This window comes from Petaurus breviceps, unplaced genomic scaffold (genome assembly GCF_028583685.1).
Source record: "Petaurus breviceps papuanus isolate PSGF00001 unplaced genomic scaffold, PetGlider_PUasm1.0 470, whole genome shotgun sequence".
NCBI classification, from domain to species: Eukaryota; Metazoa; Chordata; class Mammalia; order Diprotodontia; family Petauridae; genus Petaurus; species Petaurus breviceps.
In genome coordinates, this window is record NW_027186350.1 from 4,029,339 (window position 1) to 4,050,909 (window position 21,571).

At 35.8% G+C, this 21,571-nt stretch overlaps 1 protein-coding gene across 1 annotated transcript in view; it reads right to left on the reverse strand.

Annotated features, from left to right (window-relative positions):
• Window positions 1–3,900: 3,900 nt before the first annotated feature.
• Window positions 3,901–21,571, reverse strand: part of MANSC1 (MANSC domain containing 1) — a 21,653-nt gene continuing 3,982 nt past the window's right edge. Inside the window, exons 2-4 of the mRNA XM_069101498.1 lie at window positions 17,400–17,736; window positions 11,894–12,034; window positions 3,901–6,632 (exon numbers count right to left, since the gene is read on the reverse strand). Coding sequence (XP_068957599.1) covers window positions 5,668–6,632; window positions 11,894–12,034; window positions 17,400–17,622 — 1,329 coding nt within the window. The 5' untranslated portion in view covers window positions 17,623–17,736 and the 3' untranslated portion in view covers window positions 3,901–5,667. The remainder of the gene's footprint in view (window positions 6,633–11,893; window positions 12,035–17,399; window positions 17,737–21,571) is intronic.

A 21,571-nucleotide genomic window follows, 5' to 3' on the forward strand; every position in this document is an offset into this window, starting at 1 on the left:
CCCACCATAACCACCTAAAATACCTATAAAATATGACTATAAACAAACTTTAGAGCTACAGAACCCACAAAATAACAGAGAAAAACAAATCTCCTGCTGAAGTCATCCTGGCAGGGTGGCAGGAAGGGTCCATTGCAGCCCGCTAGGAGCGGAGCCCAGCCTGGCATGAGCCCAAGGTTTTAGCCTCAGGGCAGCCCTGATCATCAGCGGTTAGAGCTGACTTCGGACTTAGGGAGAGTGGATCACCAGCAGCTGTGGCATTTTATAGAATTATCAACCCATAAATGCCAAAGACAAAGTGAAAGATCAGTGTGAAACTCTGTTGGAACTGGGGGGGACAGAGGAGTGGGTCCAGCCCCTGCCCCCTAGGGCAAGAAGAGGCAGAGGAGTGGCAGCCCTGAAGCTGAAGCCATGTGTCTGCTTCAGAGCTCCTGGCCTGCAGATTGTAGGGGGGCCAAGCAACTATTCAGACAGTTATCACTCTTGCTTTAACCTGCTTGGATCTGGATTGCTGTCTTGGATGGAGGTCCTGGGGTGTTTGACCAGGTGCTAGAGTCAGTGGAGGCTTTAGAGAGGGCACCCAACTAATAGCTCTGGCAGCTGTGAAAACCCCAGTGATTTGGAACAAAGCTCTCCTCTCTGGAAGCAGAGTTCTACTTTGGAAAAAGCTCAACAGTCAAGTGATTGAGTGGCAACATGAGCAAGCAAAGGAAGCAAAGCAAGCACAGCAGTCAAACCTTAGATTCCTTTTTGGGGGGCAAAAATGATCAAAGCATGGAATTGGAGGAAGACAGTGAAGTCAGAACTCCTGCACCAAAAGTGGAGGAAGACAGTGAAGTCAGAACTCCTGCACCAAAAGTTTCCAAGAAAAATATGAATTGGTTACAGGCCATGGATTAGCTCAAGAAGGATTTTGAAAATCAAGTAGGAGAAGTAGAGGAAAAATTGGGAAGAGAAATGAGAATGATGCAAAGAGAGTCAACAACCTAACTGAAAAAAAACACCTTAAAAAATAGACTAACTCAAATGGCAAAAGAAGACCAAAAAACCAATGATAAGAAGAATGCCTTATAAAGCCAAATTTGCCAGCTGGAAAAAGAATTTCAAAAGCTCACTGAAGAGAATTCCTTCAGAAGAAAACCCAAATGGGATCATGAAGAGTCAGACACAACTGAATAGATGCATCTTATTAAAGTTTTGCTTCATGGTTGGTTTGCATATCAAAGGTCCTGACTAGGTTTCATTTCTTGAATAGAACTCCCAGGAACTTATTTGTATTGAAATTAAAAAAAATTTTTTTAAAGAAAGAGGCTCTTTTTAATTGTTGTTTTTAAGTAAGATGTTTGGGAAATAAACCCAACTTCCCTTGACTCTTTTAACTATTTTTCCTTTGGATGAAAATGCTAATCAATTCAGATAAGTGTATTTTTTTTTTTAAAGCAATCGGGGTTAAGTAACTTGCTCGAGGTTACACAGCCAGTTATTTCTGGGTGTGGTGCTAAGTATCTGAGCCTGGATTTGATCCCCAGGTCATCCCAACACTAGAGCCAGTGCTCTTACTCACTGAACCACCTGGCTTCCCCCAGATCAGTGTATTTTTGATAGGTGATGTTTCTTTTCCTCTTTGTTCACTTAATCATTCTTCTTTCACTTTAATTTTAAAGTTTGATGACATGACCCCAGAAATTGAAAGTAGTATTGGTGTTCTACAGATTTTGTCAATCTGTACTATGGTCCTTGATTTCAATAATTCTTAAAGGATTTACTGGAATGTGGTATTCACATTCCTCCTTTTCTTTACTTTTTCCAGGGTGTGGAGATGGGGCAGAGAGACAAATAACTCATACATTATTTTGTCAGGTTTTATCCTCTCATTCTGTTACTTTTGCTTATAGAATTATCATATATTTTTTCAGTTGTGTTAATTGCTGAATTTGGTGTGCTATTTTCTCTGTTGTTTCTGGTTTTGTGGAGTTTTTTGGTCCTCTATCATAGCAATTCTCTCAGTGAATCATAGTTCTACTAATATTTTCCAGTGATGTTTTGAAGTTGTTGAGTTTCACTGCTCTATTTGTTTTGATCCTTCTTCATGGATTTCTCCTGGTGGCGTGACCTCTCCTCTTCTAGGATCTCTTCAACCCTGACTCAGTCTATGACTCTCCAGATGATTTATGAATCTTGTCCTATGAGGGTAACTATTCCTCCCTGCTTTTCAGTTCCCTTTTATGTTGTCTTCCCCCTTTAGAATGTAAGCTCCTTGAAGGCAGGGACTATCTTTTTGCTTATGTTTATATTCACAGCACTTAGCACAGTATCTAGGATGTAGTAAGTATTTAATAAATTGCTCCCTCTGCTTAAATTTCATCTTTGTTAATGTCAGATTTTTCTTGGTTTTTCTTAGTAAGCTTTATTATCCATGTTGAATTGTCATGAGATAGATCCAGTTTTGCTTCTAGAGTTTTTATTGGTATTGTTCCACTATTTTTCTTTGGTGTTTTCTCATCTGTTCCTTTAATACATAATATGTAGAGAACTTTATTTATGTATTTATTTTGCTTATCCAGTTCCCTGAAATCTATTTTGTTTTCTGTGATATGATTTTCTCATCAAGATTTTTTGTTAACCTTTTATTCTGGTTTTTCTGTTCCTGTTTTGGATTTCTGTTCCTGAAATGTATTTTGTTTTCTGTGATATGATTTTCTCATCAAGATTTTTTGTTAGTCTTTTACTCTGGTTTTTCTGGTCCTGTTTTGGAGAGGAGGTTGGGGAGCCAAGGAAAGTCCCACAACTCCCTTATTTTACAAATAAAGAAATTGGCACTTAGAAAAATGAAACAATTTAGCAGTCTTCACAGGTAATAAGTAGCAGAATTTGGATTTGAATCCAAGGTCTTCTGACTTCAAATCCAATATCCTCTCCACTTCACCATGCTGCTTGTGTGTGTGTGTGTATTGCAAAATGCTCTCTGACACAGATGAACTAGAGAGTTTTTTTTCCATTTATGTAAGAGCTATGATCCTCTGAACTATTGTTGTTACTGTAATTCAGTTGTGTCTGACCCTTCATGACCCCCATGGACCATAGCACATCAGACCCTTCTATCTTCCACTCTTGAAGTCTGTTCAAGTTTATGTTCATTGTTTCCATGATACTACCTATCATTTAAATCTAATGGAATGTAGTCACATTGTATCTAAAGAAAAATGCAATTCCCTATTTCATCTGTCTCAAAGGCAGGGGTTCTCAACATTTTTTGAGTGTATCAAAAACTCCTTAGGCAGTCTGGTTGAAATTTATGGACTCCTCAAAATAATTTTTAATAATAATATCTAGCATTTTTAAAGCACTTACTATGTGCAAGGCACTATGCTAAGTGCTTTAAACATATTACCTCATTTGATCCTCACAATAACCCTGCGAAGTAGGAACTATTAGTATCTTCATTTTACAGTTGAGGAAACTAAGGAAAATAGAGCTTAAGTGACTTGCACAAGGACACATAGCTAATAAATGTTTGAGGCAGAATTTGAACTCAGGTCTTCCCAATTCCAGACCCAACACTCTAGCCACATAGAATTACAAAGAAAAACAATCACATTGAATGAAAAAAATATTTCCCCCCTATCCATATCACAAATCCTCTGGAATCTATTCATATAAGTCCTGCCCTAAGGAGTAACAAGGACTGTTACCTCTATGGTAGTGATACCAAGCAGAGAAAATCATAAGAGCTACTGGGTTGTCCCTTCTTTTGATGGCATAGAATTGATCAGGCTGGCTAGGATGTTGCAAGAAACAGGGAAGAAATTTTTCATTCATGACAGCAATAGGACTTATTTACACTTATTACACACTTCAAATCCACAAACAAATCACAGAAGAGACTAAAATTCAATGATATTTTGGTTCTTATTCAACTTTTTATTTCATGAAATTGCTTTAAGTTTACAAAAAGCCAGTGAATATCTATATCAAGTCATTCAGCTGAAAAATAGTTTTAAAGTTTTGTTTGAAATACAGCATGAATGCAAATAATGTGACTACTTCATGGAATTCCTTATTCACACCAATTGGGTCTTAGCTGTAAGTAAACAAGTTTTCCTTCCCCTGTGAGCTTCACATAGAGAAGAAAAGGGATAGGTTTCATTTGAGTGGTTTCCTCCTTGTGCTCTTAACTGTACTTATTATACTACTGTCCTCTAGTGTTCATGATTGAAAGTTTAAATATGTATTTACAGATTTTAAAAAATAGGCAAGACACTTCACTAAAATACATGACAAATTTCTCTTGATAAAGCATTTTATATAAACAGCAGTATACACTATTGTATTCACAAGAATCAAAACATGCCAACAAATTCAGAATCAGGGTTTTTAAAGCTCTGAATGTAGTTTCTATTGTAGAAGAAGAGTTAGAAAGGAATTTGGAAGTTAACTAGTCTGGCAGTCTCAAATTCAAATTACATATTTCCTTCAAGTTTATTTCACTAAAGTATTTAATCCTTTCTAAATCTTTGTTTTTTAAACAAAAATCTGTTGATCAAATTTCCTGTGAAGAGTCATATATGAATTTAGGGTCACCATCTTGGATTTGAAATCTATAGTAGAGTCCAACTGTCTCATCCTACAAATGAGACCCAGAGAAACGAAGCCACAACTCTAAGATCACATGATTAACTATTTCCACATGGTCCCCCAGTTCCCCAAAAGTTTAAATTTGTATGGTATAGTTGAAGGAGGAATGAATTTGGAATCAGATCTCTGTTTTCATTCTAACTCTCCCACTTACTGGCTATATTACTTTGGATAATTCAATTAATTTCCTTAGGCCTACTTTTTTCTCACCTATAAATTTAGGGATTTGGATTAGATTTATAAAATCACTTTCAGATTTAAGACTACCATTTTATGACAACTGATGAAGTTTACATTAAAAATTCATAAACATCTAAGTGAATGATGTTATACCATATACAAAATTGGAAATCTTTTTTTATTTTACCAATGAAACAATACACTCAAGTAAGATAGAAGTAATTTATGTAGCCCATTGACTACCAAACATTAAAATGGCCCCAAAAGCTCTTTTGGCAAGTAATGAAGCAGAACTAGCCCACAAACTGACCTTTTAAGAGTCTATCATAGTGTACAATTAGATATATTTTTCATTAAAACATGGTACAAATTTTAACTAATTAATAACTTGACTGATAGGGATAAATTTAAAAGATATGGAATTGGACATGATGATATACCTCTCAGGGTCAACATATTTATTTAATTCCTGATTAGAAACAAATCTAAATGGTATAATGTTCATATTTTTTATATAGTGTTTAAAAGCTAATACCAAAAATGAAACTATATCCAAAGAACCTTCATGACAAAGTTGATCTTATCTGGAATCATAAATATCATTTTATTAGGATCCCAAAGTCACAGAATTTTTTCTTCTATAACCCTATTATTTTTTTTAATGTACTAATTGTTCTGTGACATTTTAGTAGCACTTTAAAAACTCAATATTTTAGTCAAATTTCTGGAGTTAACTGGTTTAGTTTGTGTTGTTTTTTTCTCTAAAATGTAATCTTCTGGAAGCTAACAGATAAGGAATAATTTGGGTTTTCTAGTTGCTTAGCTAAGAATGAAAGGTACCCTTCTTTCTTTTTAAATATCAACATAGATTCCATTGATCAAATAATCTAGTCTGGAATACTTTTTTCTCTGAAGGGATTCTGATAGCTTTCTCCCCAGTAGTATGAGACCTATTACCAAAAACAACAATCCACAGAACAATGTGCCTATGAGTGTCCACTTTTCAAACTGAAGATGAAATCTATTTCTTGGAACATTATCGAGTGGGGGGTTGCCTAAACCAAGCCTCTCATTTTCATGGGAAACAATTTTATTTACAGCAAAGGAATCGATACTTGATGATGGAAATGTAGAAAAGTACTTAAAATCACTATTGTCAGAAATTGGGTAATTGGTAGTTTCTTTAAACTGCACTGTTTCTAAGGTGACTTTCATGCTTGTAACTTCACTGGGCATTGTAGTTGAAGCTGTTTTTGTCATTATGGTAGGCTGGTTTGTAGTGGTTGTAAAAGCTGTAGAAATTGTGGGAGTGTGGGACTGTGGGGCAGTGGCAGTAGTAGTAGAAGAAACAGATTGAGGCTCAGTGGTAACTTTTAAAGGAACGACTAATTGCTGGGAAATTGTAGAAGGCATCAGAGGAGAAATAGTAGATTTCAAAGTATCAGGTACTGGAATAGTGGGGACAATGGATTGAGGAGGTGTAGCAGCTGCCTTAGATGGAAATACAATTACATTTTCAGACAATACATTAGCTACTCTTTGTTTGGAGGAAAGCTCTGAGCTCTGAGGGTGGCCTTTATTTTCATTTACAGGAAGTTGTGAACTTAATTCATCACTCTTATTTACTGCTTTCCCCAAGTTATCCTGTAATTCAAGCTTCTGAGAAACTGTAGCTTTTGGCAAAATATTAGTATGGTTCAGTTGAGTTGTCTGCTGTGCAGGGTCCATGACTCCTTGTGAAGATTTTCCAGTCAAGTAATAACTTTTTGGGGTGGCATCTGGATGTGGTAAATCAGCTCTGTGTAAAGGAGAAAAATCTGGAAGTATAAAGAAAATAAAGGAGTATTTAAGAATTTTCTTGCTAAAAAGGCTGAACAAGTTAACCATTTATCAATCTATAAAACAGAGACATTCACAGATTATAAATGAAAATGAGATTTCATGGGAACGAGTAGTGTGGCCCTGCCTTCCAGTGCCATTTAGCTAACCTGAGTAGGCAAAGTGCTAGAAGAAAGAGTGGGGAAATCTTTCACTGCTGTCAACTGGAGGAAGTATTGACACAATACATAATTAAAACCTACTGATAAATGACTGGAGAGTCTTTAAAATTTGATGGCACTTTAGTTCTGACTCAACATTTTTACTTTACATAATTTAATTTCCTGAATACATATTTTAAAGGAATACAAAAAAAGTAACCCAAGAAAAAAATTCCTGCAAGATGGTTGAATAGGAAGAAGGGAACCAGCTATGCCAAAATCCTATAAAAGGAATAGAAGTAACAACTAACTACATCCCTATCCTCCAGTGGGGAGAAGTGGGAAGAAGTTTACAAAAAACCTTTAAATATTTGTATGACAGATATGGATGGACTGTGAAGGAAGAGTAATCTTTAATCCTAAATAAGGTATGAATGGTGTTAATCCATGGTCCCCTTTCCTTGAATCAGGAATACAATTTCCCAATATTCTTTTTACAGCTGACTTGCAAATAGCCTAAACATATAAACAGCTGGTTGCACGTAGCATTCACCAAATCAATCAATCAATCAACAAACATGTATTAAGTGCTTAATATGTGCCAGGCACTCTGCTAAGTGCTAGAGATGTAAAGAGAAAGCAAAAACAGTCCCTGTTAAATCACAGGATTAGAAAGGACCTCAGAGGCCATCTCATACAACCCTGACTTCATCTATTCTGACTTTACTTCCTTTCAGTGTAAAAAACAAACAAAACAAAACCAACCAAACAATTTTTGTTTTGGCAGAGAGGTGGAAAGAGGCAGGAGCTATGGTGGAGATGGTAAACTTGCAGGATATAAAAATGACCTATTTAAGAAATTATCCAGTAAATATTCACTATAAGTAGAAGCCTCTGGGTTTTGTTTTAATTTGATGTCAGACAACTCAAAGTATGACTATGATGGATTTTTTAAAAAAATTCAAACATATCAAATACATCCAAATGTGTGTGGAGGCTATGAAATAATTCTAATTATTCTCTTTTTGTTCAAAGAGGAGTTCCAAAAATGTTTTCATTAAAGAGTTTCTAATCGAGGAATAGGTATGTGTATGTATACATACTCTTGGAAAGTGAAAATGAAATACTATTCAAAAATCTTATGTGAGAAAATTTTCTTCCATGGTTTCCTAATTCACTTGATTTCAACTAATAGGATTTTCTTGTTCTTCACTTGTCTGGATTTTGTGGAAATCTTTACATAATTTAATCCCCTTAATACATATTTTAAAGGAGTACAAGAAGAGTAACCTGAGAAAAAAATTCCTGCAAGATGGTTGAACAGTAAGAAGATAAGGGAACCAGCTATGCCAAAATCCTATAAAGGGAACAGAAGCAACAACTAACTATATCCCCATTCTACAGTGGGGAGAAGAAAGAGGTAAGGAGAGAAGGGAAGGATGAATGGGAGCAAAGAGAAGGAAAGAGAGGAAAACAGGGGGGAAAGATAAAAATTACCCAGAGAAAGAGAAATATTATAATCATAATAATAACTGGCATTTACATAGTACTTTTAAGGTTTATAAATGCTTTAAAATATTATCTAATTTTGTAGTCAAAACAATTCTGGAGGGGGTGCTATTTTTATACCCATTTTGTAGTTGGGGAAACTGAGGATGAGAGCTAAAGTGACTTGCCCAGGTTCCCACAGCTATTAAGTATCTGAATTTGGATCTGAACTCAGGTCTTCCTGAGCCCAAGTCCCATACTAGACACTGTGCCATTTAGATTCCTGATGACAGTTTCTTCTTTTGGATCTATACTGTACTGCTGCACAGTTCAGGTATGTTACTCTTTATGCACCAAACAGAATGATTCATTACTTCCCATCTCTCCACCCATTTTGGGTAAAGGACCATGAGGTAGGAAAGGTTATTCTCTCTCTCTCTCTCTCTCTCTCTCTCTCTCTCTCTCTCTCTCTCTCCCACACACACTCTCCTAGAAACCGGAATTTATTTATTTATTTTTTTAGTTTTCAACATTCACTTTTATAAGATTTTGAGTTCCTGATTTTTCCTCCCTCCCTGCAATCTGATATAGGCTATACATGTATAATCACATTAAACTTATTTCCACATTAGAAATGTTGTGAAAGAAAAAAATCATAATTAAAGATAAAAACCACGAGAAAGAAAAAACAAAAAGAGAAAATGGTATGTTTCAATCTATATTCAGACTCTATAGTTCTTTCTCTGGATGTGGATAGCATTTCCTATCATGAGTCATTTGAAATTGTCTTAGATCATTGCATTGCTGAGAAGAGTTAAGTCTATCAAAATTGGTCATTGTACAATGTTGCTGTTACTGTATACAGTGTTCTCCTGGTTCTTCTCACTTCACTTAGCATCAGAGTTCATATAAGTTTTTCTGGGTTTTTCTGAAATCTGCCTGCTCATCATTTCTTATGGAACAATAGTATTAGGAGGGTCATTCTCATACTATACATAACACTAGGTCAACAAATAAAGAGCCAGTATAAGAATAGTTGCCATGTAAATGTTGCCTATAGATCTTGGTCAGGGAATTAGCCCTCTTAATCTTCAGTTCCATTATCACCTTTCTTTATGTCTCCCAATAAATCTCATTCTAACCTAGCTGTAATTCTCCAAAGAATAAAGCTAATTCTAACACTATCCCTAATTCTTATCCCTAACCTTAACATAAGTGCCTCTTAAAATAATATCCCTAATCCTAATTCCTCCCAAATTTAATCCTAAATCCTTAACACTGAGATCCCCATCTTCACTCACCTCTGCTACCTCCCCATTTCTACTTCAGCTTGAAAAATTCCTACTGCTAGCCTTTTGACACTCCACAAAGTCAAAAGAATTATTTTCCCTTCCTAATACTGAAAGGATGCCCTATCCAGCTAAAGAAAAAGGGGGGAAGATGGAGTTCCTGTTCTTATTTTCCCATCCTACTGTAAAACATAAATTGGAATTCCTCCCCCCCCCATTAATGATGAAAGGATTCCCTGCTCCCCACCCCAAGGCATAGTGCCCTTCAATACCATATTTAAGTAATGTGTTTTACCCTTCTTCTACCCCTTCTACCACTCTCATCTCTGAACAGAAATATTCAATAGTAACTTTTAAAACTGGTACACAACTAATAAATTCTATAAGATCCTAGAGATAAAATTTCTTCAGAAAAGCATGTTGAACCTTCAGTGGAGGGATGGAAGAAATACAAAATGATTCAGTAAACTGGATCACAGATGTATAGAATAAATAAAAAGAGATCTCTAATTCAATAAAAGAAACATATTACAAGAGATGAAGGAACAATAAAGGAAACTGTAAAGTGACATCTAAGAACTAAAGACTTCAGTGTAAGTGAAAAGTAACAGAATAAAGAAAGTCAAACAAACAGTAATAGGCATCAAAAATTAAACTTGAGAACAAGATTAGATGAAATAATACTAAAAAAATCAACTATGGACACAGAGGATAAAGTAATAGATTTGGAAATAAAGAGAAAGCAAATATCAGATTAGTTGTACTACCAAAATATGACAATGAAAACTAGACATTCTATTAATTAACTAGGTGGCGCAAGTAGATAGCATGGTGGGCCTAGAGTGAAGAAGACCTGAGTTCAAATGTAGTCTCAGACATTTACTAGCCATGTGACCACAGGCAAATCACTTAACCTGCTTCCTCATCTGTAAAATAAGGACAATAATAGCACTTACATCTCAGGGAAGCTGTGAGGAGCAAATAAGAGAATGTATGTAAAGTGCTTTGCAAACTATACCTTTAAAGAGGTATAGATTCCCCAACTGATAATTGGTCAAGGAATATGAGGAAGAAATCAAAGGTATATATAATCATGTGGAAAATGCTCAAAATGGCTAATAGAGATATGCAAATTAAAACAACTCAGAGGTACCACTTCACACCTATCAGGCTGGCTAATAGGACAGAAAAGGAAATTGATAAATGCTGGAAGGGATGTGGAAAAAATAAGTACTCTAAATGCACTGTTGACAGAGATGTGAGCTAGTCTAACCTGTCCAAAACTATGTCCAAAGGGCTATAAAACTGTGCATACAACTACTAGGTCTATACACTCCCCCTCAAAAAAAAAACCAACCCCAAAACAAAAAAAAAACCAACCCCAAAACCCAAACCACCCAACAATAATAGCAACAAAGAAAAAGGAAAAGAATCTAGTATAAAAATTTTATAGCAGCTCTTTTTGCGGCGGCAAAGAATCAGAAATGGAGGGAGTGCTCATCATGTGGGAAATGGCTGAACAAGTTATAGTAGAAGAATGTGATGTAATACTATTGTGCTGTATGAAATGATGAAAACCTGGGAGGACCTCTAAGAACTGATGCAGGAGCAACTAGGTGGCACAGAGCACCCCAGCCCTGAAATCAGGAGGACATGAGTTCAAATCCAGCCTTTGGCACTTGACACATACTAGCTGTGTGACCTTGGGCAAGTCACTTAACCCCAATTGCCTTGCCTTCCACCCTCAAAAAAAAAAAAAGAACAGGGGCAGCCAGGTAGCACAGCAAGTAAGAGCACTGGCTCCAGTGTCGGGATGACCTGGGGATTGAATCCGGGCTCAGACACTTATTACCCACCCAGAAACACCTGGCCATGTAACCTTGAGCAAGTACTTAACCCCAATTGCTAAGGGGCGGCCAGGTGACTCAGCGAGTAAGAGCACCAGCTCCAGTGCTGGGAATGACTTGGGGATCAAATCCAGGCTCAGATATTTAGCACCACACCCAGAAATAACTGGCTGTGTAACCTGGAGCAAGTTACTTAACCCCGATTGCTCATAAAAAAAAAAAAAGTACAAGTGGTGCTAATAGTATCTTATAAAGTGGAGTTGAAACTAGAAAACACTGAAAGAAGAAGATAAATATTTTACCTACTGATAAATGGAAAAATGAACAATAAATATGTACCACTTCTCAATTTAAAGAATCAACAATATGAAAGTTAAATTCATATAGTTGGGGATTTAAATCAAATAAAAAGATAAATAGTAAAGAAATAACAGATATTAATCACTTATTTAATTTCTTTAAAAAGTTACATTACCTTTCAGTATCCTATAGGTCATAACTCCCTTTGCTGGTTTCAATGGACAGGCTTCTTCATTGGGGCAATAGAACAAGTAGCAATTTGGTTGTTTAGTGGCCTTTCGGGCGTCAAAGATGATCAAATTACACTCTTTGTTCCCTACAATGAAATACTTCAAATTAAATATTTTACGTAAGTCAATAAACATATGCAATTTCTTATGTATTACTATGGCATACTGAGCAAGAAGCACATGTATTTTATATTCTTACATAATCAGCTTTGTTCACAACCAAAACCTTTTAAATCATTTCCTTTCCTTTTATAAAAGTGAATTTTGTTGTTTATTTTTTATCATAGATTATATATTATAAATTTAGAACTAAATTCAGTAAAAACTAAATAAACTTGCAACACTTAGATTTGAGTGATTAATTTTAACTCATAAGATATCCATAATAATGTCAGTAATTTCCTTTAAGTCCCCATCAGTTTTGCTTATCCATTCACTCTCAATCACTTAGTCCTTTTATATGTCTGTAATTTGTGTGTACTCTGTTCTCATGGTATATTTTTCCTTTGTACTAATTCTTTTTTTTTATTTTTCAAATGCTTTATTAACTTCTGATTTACATCATTCATTTCCGCCAGATTTTGAGTTACAAATTTTCTGTTTTTCCCCCTGCCTACCACCCCAAAATAGCAGTCCCACAGGATATCCCCTCCTCCAATCTGCTCTCTCCCATATTTGCACTAATTTTTAATGGTCTTTCTACATTTGCTTATATTTCTCATACTGATCTATCTTAATTGATTTATGATATACTGGTAGGTTAATACACTTTATTCACTTGTGGTAACAAAAAACTGAAAACAAAGTGACATCCACTTGATGGGGAGACAACATGTATTGGAAGATTCAAAAGCAGAACAAATTGCAAGACCTAGGGATCTTTGGAGTGTACTGGAAAATCAGATGGCAACACCTGGGGATCTGGGGTGAGTAAGCAAAGGGCAGGTGTCAATGCCTGGGGATCCAGAGGATATACTGGCAGTTCTGTTGTAAGACAGAGGGTAGCTAGGTGGCTATCTCTGGAGTCAGGAAGATGTCAGTTTAAATACAGCTTCAGACAATTTACTAGCTAAATGACCCTGGACAAATTAGTTAACCTCTGATTGTTTCAGTTTCCTAAACCATAAAATGTGGCTCATAACAGTACCTATCTCGCCACAGTGAAATAGTATTTGTAAAGCACTTAGTTCAGTGCCTGGACATAGTAGGCTCTTAATAAATGAGCACTTTATTTTACAAATGAGGAAACTGAGATATTGGACAAATAAATAACTTGTCACATTAGTAAGTTTCAGAGACAGAATTTGAACTGAAGTCTTCTGACTCCAAATTCATTATTCTTTCCATAATGCCTCATTGCCTCTTTCTGTACAGAATTATAAAATTTCAAAGTTGGAAGAAACTTCAGTGAACGTGTTGTACGAGCTATAACTCAAATATAATTCTCATTACAATATCCCCCACAAGTGGTTATCTAGATTTGGCTTGAAGAGCTCCATTGAAGGAGAACCCACTACTTCCTGAGGTAGTCCCTTAAACTTTTCCATAGCTCCAAGTGTTAGGAAGCTTTTCCTTACATGGAACTCAAATCTGCCTCTTTGTAACTTCCTCATTAATTCTACTTCCTCTTCCCTTTTAGAAAAATTAAATTTGCTAATAGTTTATCAATTTTACTGGTATTCTTTTAAAAAACTGATTTTATTTATCACTGTAATTATTCTTTCTTTTCCTATTTTATTCACTTTTAATTTTAACTTTATTCTCTCTCTTTTTAACTCTCCTGTAGAATATTACTTTGTTCCTTTTCTAGGTACAGGCTTGATTAATTATTTTTTCCTCTTCTCTTATTAACATAGGCACTCAAGAATAAAACTTTGCTTTGAAGAACTGTTTTTACCATTATTCCATAGATTTTGACAAGTGAAACTACTGAAGACAGTCTCTTTTAAATGCTCAATCATTTTTATTTTCTTTATCATAATTATTGTTTTTAGTTTCCACGTAGTTCTATGTAGTATATTCATATTATTGTTATTTATTTCTAATTTTACTGGACTGTACTCTGGAAATACAGCAGGTATAATTTCTGATCTTTTGAATTTGAAAAGGGCTTATTTGATCAGGTTTGTGAAGGTGAATGTGTGCTTGAAAAGAATGTGTTCTTTTCTCCCATTTAATTCTCTCTATATGCTATTTAGAGTATTGAAAGTAAGCAATTTACATATGTAATTTCTTCATTACTTTTTAAAATTTTAAATTATCCTGTTAATATTGTGTATGTATTCAATTCTCATAATATTAATAATATTTTAATAATTTAACTGTTGAATTAAAGCACTTAATTATGTAATTAAATTATTAAATATTATCATAGTGTTAAATATTTGTTAATTATTATTACTTTCACTTTTATGTAATACTCTTGTCTGCTTCTTTCAGTTTTTTTGTTTGTTTGTTTTGGATACATCCACTAAATATAGATATCTCCCCAAGGCTTTGTCCAGGGCACTCTTCTCTCTCTAAGTTGTCTCATCAGCTCCCATGGGCTTCATTATTATTTCTATGTAAATTATTCCCAAATTTTTTATCTTTCCCTAATCTATCTCCTGAATTTCAGTCCTGTGCCACCTGCCTGCTGGACATCTTCACCTGTTTATCCCTTAAGTCTCTCAAAATCAATATGTCAAAAACAGAACTTACCTACCATCTCTCCTCTAAAACTTCCTATTTCTATTAAGAATACCTCATCCTCCCAGTTACCCTATATTCTGGCCTAGGCCTAGCCCATTCTAGTCCAATGATTCAGCCTCAGGATTAGGATGAGGCATTTGCGAATAATAAAATGAAATACAAAAACTTTAAAATGTGATAAGATTTTTTTTTTTTTGCTTTTTGGAGGGCAATTGGGGTTAAGTGACTTGCCCAAGGTCACACAGCTAGTTTTTGTGTTAAGTGTCTGAGGCCAGATTTGAACTCAGGTCCTCCTGACTCCAGGGCCACTGGTGCCACCTAGCCACTCGATAAGATTTTTTAAAAGGATGTGATTCCTAATTAAATTTAAATAAAACATTACTCTCCTTCACCTCCATGTTCACCATAGCAGTTGGTAACACTTGTTCAGGAAGGCATTCTCATAGGGTAATCAATGAGAATTCTATTAAATCCTCTGGAGCCTTGATTTGCCATAGGTTGGAGTCTTTTAGGTCAACCAAACCCTGTGGTTGGCAGACTCTTTTTCCCTTTAAGGAGAACAAATTGGTTAAAATAAAAGTAGTGTTGCTTCTACCCCACTCCAGCTTGTAACTTTGAATCATTCTCAACTCCCTTCTCTTCCTCACTCCCCATATTCAATAAAGTGGCCTGTGCTGGCTGGGGACTTAACTAGAACACCACTCACTCCGCCTGCCTCCACAAAGCCTGGAGGAGCAGATGGGGTCAACGAAAGTCCTGGCCACTGGTCATCTTCTGATTATGGGACCAGGCTGTAATATCTCCCAACCAACTTACAGGAACAGGTGGAGAAACCAAGACTTTGTCCAGCTGCTCTTTCCCTGACCATGTCATATCTCTACCATAACAGCTCCCTATTGCCACTATGATAAAACACAAACTCTTCTCCCTGGTCCTCTACAATTTAACTTTCCAGCTTTATACTGCTCTCCTTCTTGCATCCTACACTCCAGCCAATTCAATCTACCAGTTGAATACCCAACTCAATATTCCTTCATTCTCCATGCCTTTGTATGAGTAGTCACGTATGTCTTTAATGCCCTCCTCCCACCTCACCTCTATCATTATAACCCATAGATTCTCTCAAGGTTCAGTTCAGATGCTAGTTCCTTTGTGCAAAGCCTTCTCTTGTGTTACTGTAACACTATTATGTGGACTATTTGTGCCTGACCTGTGGTAGAGCCTTTCCAAGCTCATTTTGGTCTGATCAGTCACAGCTGAATACACCATTCACTCCAACATGGTAATGTAATTTTGGTTCTCTCTGAGAATGAAGGACAACAACCAACTGTGATACTAGTGTGGATTTAGCTAGCTTTCCTCAAATTACCTTGTACCTATTTGTAAAGGAGTTGTATTCTCCCCAGTAAAATGTAAACCCCATGAGAGTAGGGACTGTTGCATTTTTCTTTTTGCCTTTTGTTTTGGAGGGGGGAAGGTAGGGCAATTGGGGTTAAGTGATTTGCCCAGGGTCACACAGCTAGTTTTTTGTGTTAAATGTCTGAGGCTGGATTTGAACTCAGGTCCTCCTGACCTCAGGGCCAGTGCTCTATTCACTGGTTCACCTAGCCACCTTGCCTGTTGCATTTCTGACTTTTTATCTAGCATAATGTCTTACATACAGTAGACATTTAATAAATGTACGTTAAATTGAATAAATGTTTACAGAATGAATATTTGGGGGTGATTCTATAGGCAGTCAGGTTTCCACTTATCAGTCAGTGCTTATTACTCAACCCACCCTCTTAGTAATTCAGCAAACAAGACATTAAATATATTTAACACCTGCCCATGAGGTTTATCACCTCACCTCATATTATCACATGATTCTATGTCTTCTCTTTCCTCAGTCAAACAAATCCACGATAACATTTTAGTTTCCTCCTCGACAGACTGAAAGTTCTTCAAATCTGATCTATCTTTGGTAATTAAGTCACTTGGGACTTCTCTAGATCCTAAGTGTGTCAGGATCATTAGTCTACATTGTACACATTGTACAGTTTGGGATGGAAGAGTATTTTTTTTAATTGTTTTTTCCTTTGTCTCCTTCCAGGTCTCTCTGAAGTTCCATAACCTTTATGGAACTTTTTATTTTTTTTTATATATATAGCTGTAGTAAATTTGTTACTGATTTTGCTTTGCACTTCAACAAATACCTCCTTAAGACACAATGTTTATTCTTTTTTTATTTAAGGCTCAAAGATATTTTTTCTAGTTGAGGATACTGTTCACAATTTTGTTTTCTGTGTCACCAGACTTTTTCCTTTTATGACAAAATGAGATATTCTAAAAACTGTCTATTGAAAATTAATCATCTAAGCTAGTAGATAATTTAGTTTTCAACCTTTTTGTTGAGTTGTTTTTTCAGTTGTGTCTGACTCTTTGTGACTCCATTTGGGGTTTTCTCGGCAAAGATACTGGAATGGTTTGCTATTTCCTTTTCCACCTCATTTTACAGATGAGGAACTGAGGCAAACAGGGTTAAAGTGATTTGACTAGGGTCACAGCTTAGTAAGTTTCTGAGGCTGGATTTGAACTCAGGAGGATGAGTCTTTGTGATTTCAGGCCCAGTGCTCTATCCACTATTCCACCTAGTTGCCTAAGCTTTGAGGCACCACCTGTTATTCAGTAATCCCCCCAAATCCACTTATATCAAGCAATATAAGATGGAAACAAAACCAAAGAAAAAAAGAAACAAAAACAAAGAAAACCTTTTTTTACCTGTTATGTTTTTTGTCAAACAGCCAAAATTAATGCAGTCTTCCTGAGTTTCTGTATGTATGGGCTCAATGCCTCTGATTCCATTAGTAAGAGATGACTGGATGTCAATCACAACATCTTCTAGGCTCTTGGTTTGGCAGCTCAGACTGATTGATTGTGTTGGCATCAGAGCACAAATCATTACAAAAGCATAAGTCAGGCCCAACTTTACTCTGAAGGACATTTATGATTTTAACTAAGGCTCAGGTTTTAAAATTCAAAGATGACGAGGACTCTGGTTTTCTTATTGCTTCAGAGGTAATGCTCAGACAGTGGAAATCTCTGGAACTCTGTAGCTCTGGAACAAATGTCAAAAACAATGAATCAGAAAGGGGTTCCTTTACCAAATATAACTAAGAAAAATTCTATTTAATTCAGACTTGAGAAAATTATCAGTTTATTGGTGATCATAACATAGAGTAGTAAGTTCATCTATTTTGATCATTAGATGGCGAGGAATGTATTTAAAACAAATCAGTCACAAAAACCTAGCAGATGTTTAGCACCAATACATGATTTTATGTTTGGTTTGGGTCTATGATTTCATTGTTGTACTATAGAGGGGTCAAACTGTCAGCTTAGGCTATAGGTGTCTACAAAATTCCCAAGAACTTCCCTAGTTGGAAAATGTTTAACAGAATAAATTTTAAAATACAGTACAATAAAGATAATGTTAATTTGTGGTTTTCTAAGTCAATATGCAATTGACAGGGATCTATATCTGTTTGAATTTGACACTATCAATGTAGAAAACCCGTCACTTTCTGGTTTCATGTATATGTGGAACAGGTATAATTGGGTCCAGAACAAGAAGAGGTTGGACTGCCTTCCAGAAAATGGAAATTTAATGACACTAAGATTCTCCTAGAAACTAAGGGCCATATCATCATTCTACCAGTGTTTCTACATGGCTATGAAACATCGAATGCAATGCTGTCCTAAAGACTGACAATTAATATCCTGCAGAGGGCAATGGAAAGGCTCATGGTGGGTATATAACCACTGAGAGAACTTCTGGTTAACATAATGATGTGAAGGGTCATAGAGGAGCCCAACTCTTCCACATGCACTCTGACAAAAAGGCACCAAAAATAGCAATCAACAAAAAAGCTAAGGAGAAATAGAAGTAAGCTTCTCTGTCCAGTCCACGACCTCACAGTACGATGACCAGGGGTTAGACAGGAGAGTTAGAAGACTGCTCTGGTAAATGGCATGAAAGCTGCAGGCAGTCTGAGTGAGAACCTTCCAAGGGGCCTAAAATGTGCCGATGCTTGGGCTACTCCAAGAGGGAAGGAAGTCAGGGTGAGCTCTGGTATTTGGGGCCTGAAACCAATAGGATCTCAGCCCTGGAAAGCTGAAGATGTAGGGTGAGGCAGAGCCAGCCTCTGCAGGACGCTGCCTGGGGAGTCAGGATGGAGCCCTTAAGCAGAAGTATATTAGGAGAAAATGCCAGTTCACCTACTGGGTATACTGTTCAGGGCCTTCTAGGAGGTCTGAGATCAATATCCAAGTAGGAATATAAGGGCCAAGTAGGAATATGAGGAAATGAAAACAACTTCCAGTTGGAAATTATGCAAGGAGAAGGATACAGAGAAAAGCTTAGGTCAAATATCTACATTGAGCTGACAGGAAAGAAGGCAAAAGACAAAAGGCAAGAGAGGGTCAGACTCAGTCCCAGACACATCATCTAGAACCTTGGTCAGATAGCAACAATGACAGCTGGACTATAAAGGGGAAAGGACTAGACAGGGCCTGCTCCTCATACCATGCAAGAGTGTGGAGTGAGAGAAGGAAGACTCACAGGAAAACAAACTTCAACTTCAAAGGCATAATTAAAATGAGAAAAAATCATGACAGTGTTGACTTGGGGAAGGAAGGAAATTCAGAGGAATAGGAGCAGACCACTTCAATTATAGATTACTAGTGTAGATCACATTCCTTTTTTTTTTTTGCCACCTTCTTCTTTGTAAAGAATGGACTAGGAGACAAAGAGAGGATAAAATAAAAGAAAATATTATGGCAGGAAATATACAATTAATAGTCAAAACTGTGAACTTGAATAGGATGATTATACTCACATAACTTAGGGAAACAATGGATTAGAAAACAGACTCCACCAAGATATTGTTAGTAAGGCATACACTTGAGACATAAAGATTCACACAGAGTTAAAATGAGGGACTGAGACAGAATTTATTATGCCTTAGGCAAATTTTAAAAAGCAGATGCCACAATCATGATCTTAGATAAAGGAGCAGTAAAAACCTGCCATGGTTTAAAAAAAAAAAGATTAGCAGGAAAACTACATTATACATAAAGACATTATAGAATAATATAAATACTACATATACATATATACACACTATATATATACATATACATACACGCAGGCATAGCATATAAATATTTAAAGGAAAAAGTTAATCGGATGATAGGGAAAAACAGAGAGCAAAACTAAAGTAGTTGGGGATCTCAATGTGCCTCCTTTAGATCTAGACAAATCTAAGAAAAAGATAAACATGAAAGAAATTAAGGATCTGAATAGGCTTTCAGAAAAGTTAGATTTGATAAATAGATCTCTGGTTATTGCTGAATGAGAAAAAAAAGAATATGTGCCTATGTCTGTATGTATGTATATGTACATACATACATATATATGACATCAATTCTACATGCCACATTTAAAAAAAACTGTGCTCAGGCACAAAAAACCTTATAAATGTAAGCAGAAAATCAAAAATACTGAATACATCATTTACTGACCAAAATAGAATTAAAATTTTTTAATGAATAAAGGGCACTTGAAGAAAAGATTCAAACTTAAATGGTAGGTCAAAGAATAAATTCATCAAGGAAAATATCAACATACAAAATCTTTTGAGACGCAGTCAAAGCAGTCCTTAAGGAAAAAATTATATCTCATCAATGAACAAGGTATACAACTTTACAAACAAGAAAAACAACAAATGAAATTCAATTAAATACAAAACTAAAAATTCTGGAAATCCAAAAAGAAATAAAATTGAGAAAATAAAAATGCTGAATTGATAAGAAAAACTAGAAGCTGATTTTTTGAAGAAACTAGTAAGACGTACAAACTGCTAACTTATTAGAAAAAGAAAACCAAGTTATCATGCTTAAAAATGAAAAAAAAATCACAACAGATGAAAAGAAAACAAAGGAAATTGTTAGAAGCTATTTTGTAATCATATGCTAGTAAAACTAATAACATGAAAAGGATGGATATTTACAAAAAAATACTAAGATTGAGAGAACAAGAGAAAATTTTAATAACAATCTCAGAAAAAGAAATTGAACAAGCCATAATGAAATTCCCAAAGAGGGGAAAAACAGAATTAGAAGAATTTAGAAGAAACATCTATCAGTCAAGAAACAATTCTGATATTACATAAATTATTTACAAGAAATAAGGAAAGGGGGTGGCGAGGTGGCACAGTGAGTAAGAGCACTGGCCCCAGAGTCGGGAGACCTGGGATCGTTTCTGGCCTCAGATACTTAACACCCACACAAAATAACTGGCTGTGTAACCTTGAGCAAGTTACTCAACCCCAACTGCTTTAAAAAAAAAAAGAAATAAGGAAAGGAAATAGGTGGGTATGAATGAAGAAAAAATCCAATCAATGAGATCACAGATCTAATAGAGTATTTTAATATTTCAGTTGAAAGATTCCCAGTGGGGAAAACTTCTTTCACTCTTGTAGACTGGCAATTTGTCTATGACTTCTATATTGGAGTTGTCCTGAGGCACTGAGAGGTAAATATCTTATTCTATATTTGGGCAGCTTGAACTCACATCTTGCCTGCCAAGGCTGGCCTTCTATTCTTTCTGCTATACTGCCTTTCATGATATATATTGTTACATCTCATTAATGCTTAAAGTAAAGAAACATATTGCAGAAAGGCACTGGAAAATACATTTATTTACTTTGACTACTGGAAACTTTTCTTTCTGGTTTCTCCTTCCACCTAGCTGGAAGAAAGGAAGAATAATTGAATATTTGTCTTTATTCAAAAATTTAGCAAATTACCTGGCACATAGGAAGTGCTAGATAAAAGAGGACTATGATGATGATGATGATGATGATGATGATGATGATGATGATGATGATGAT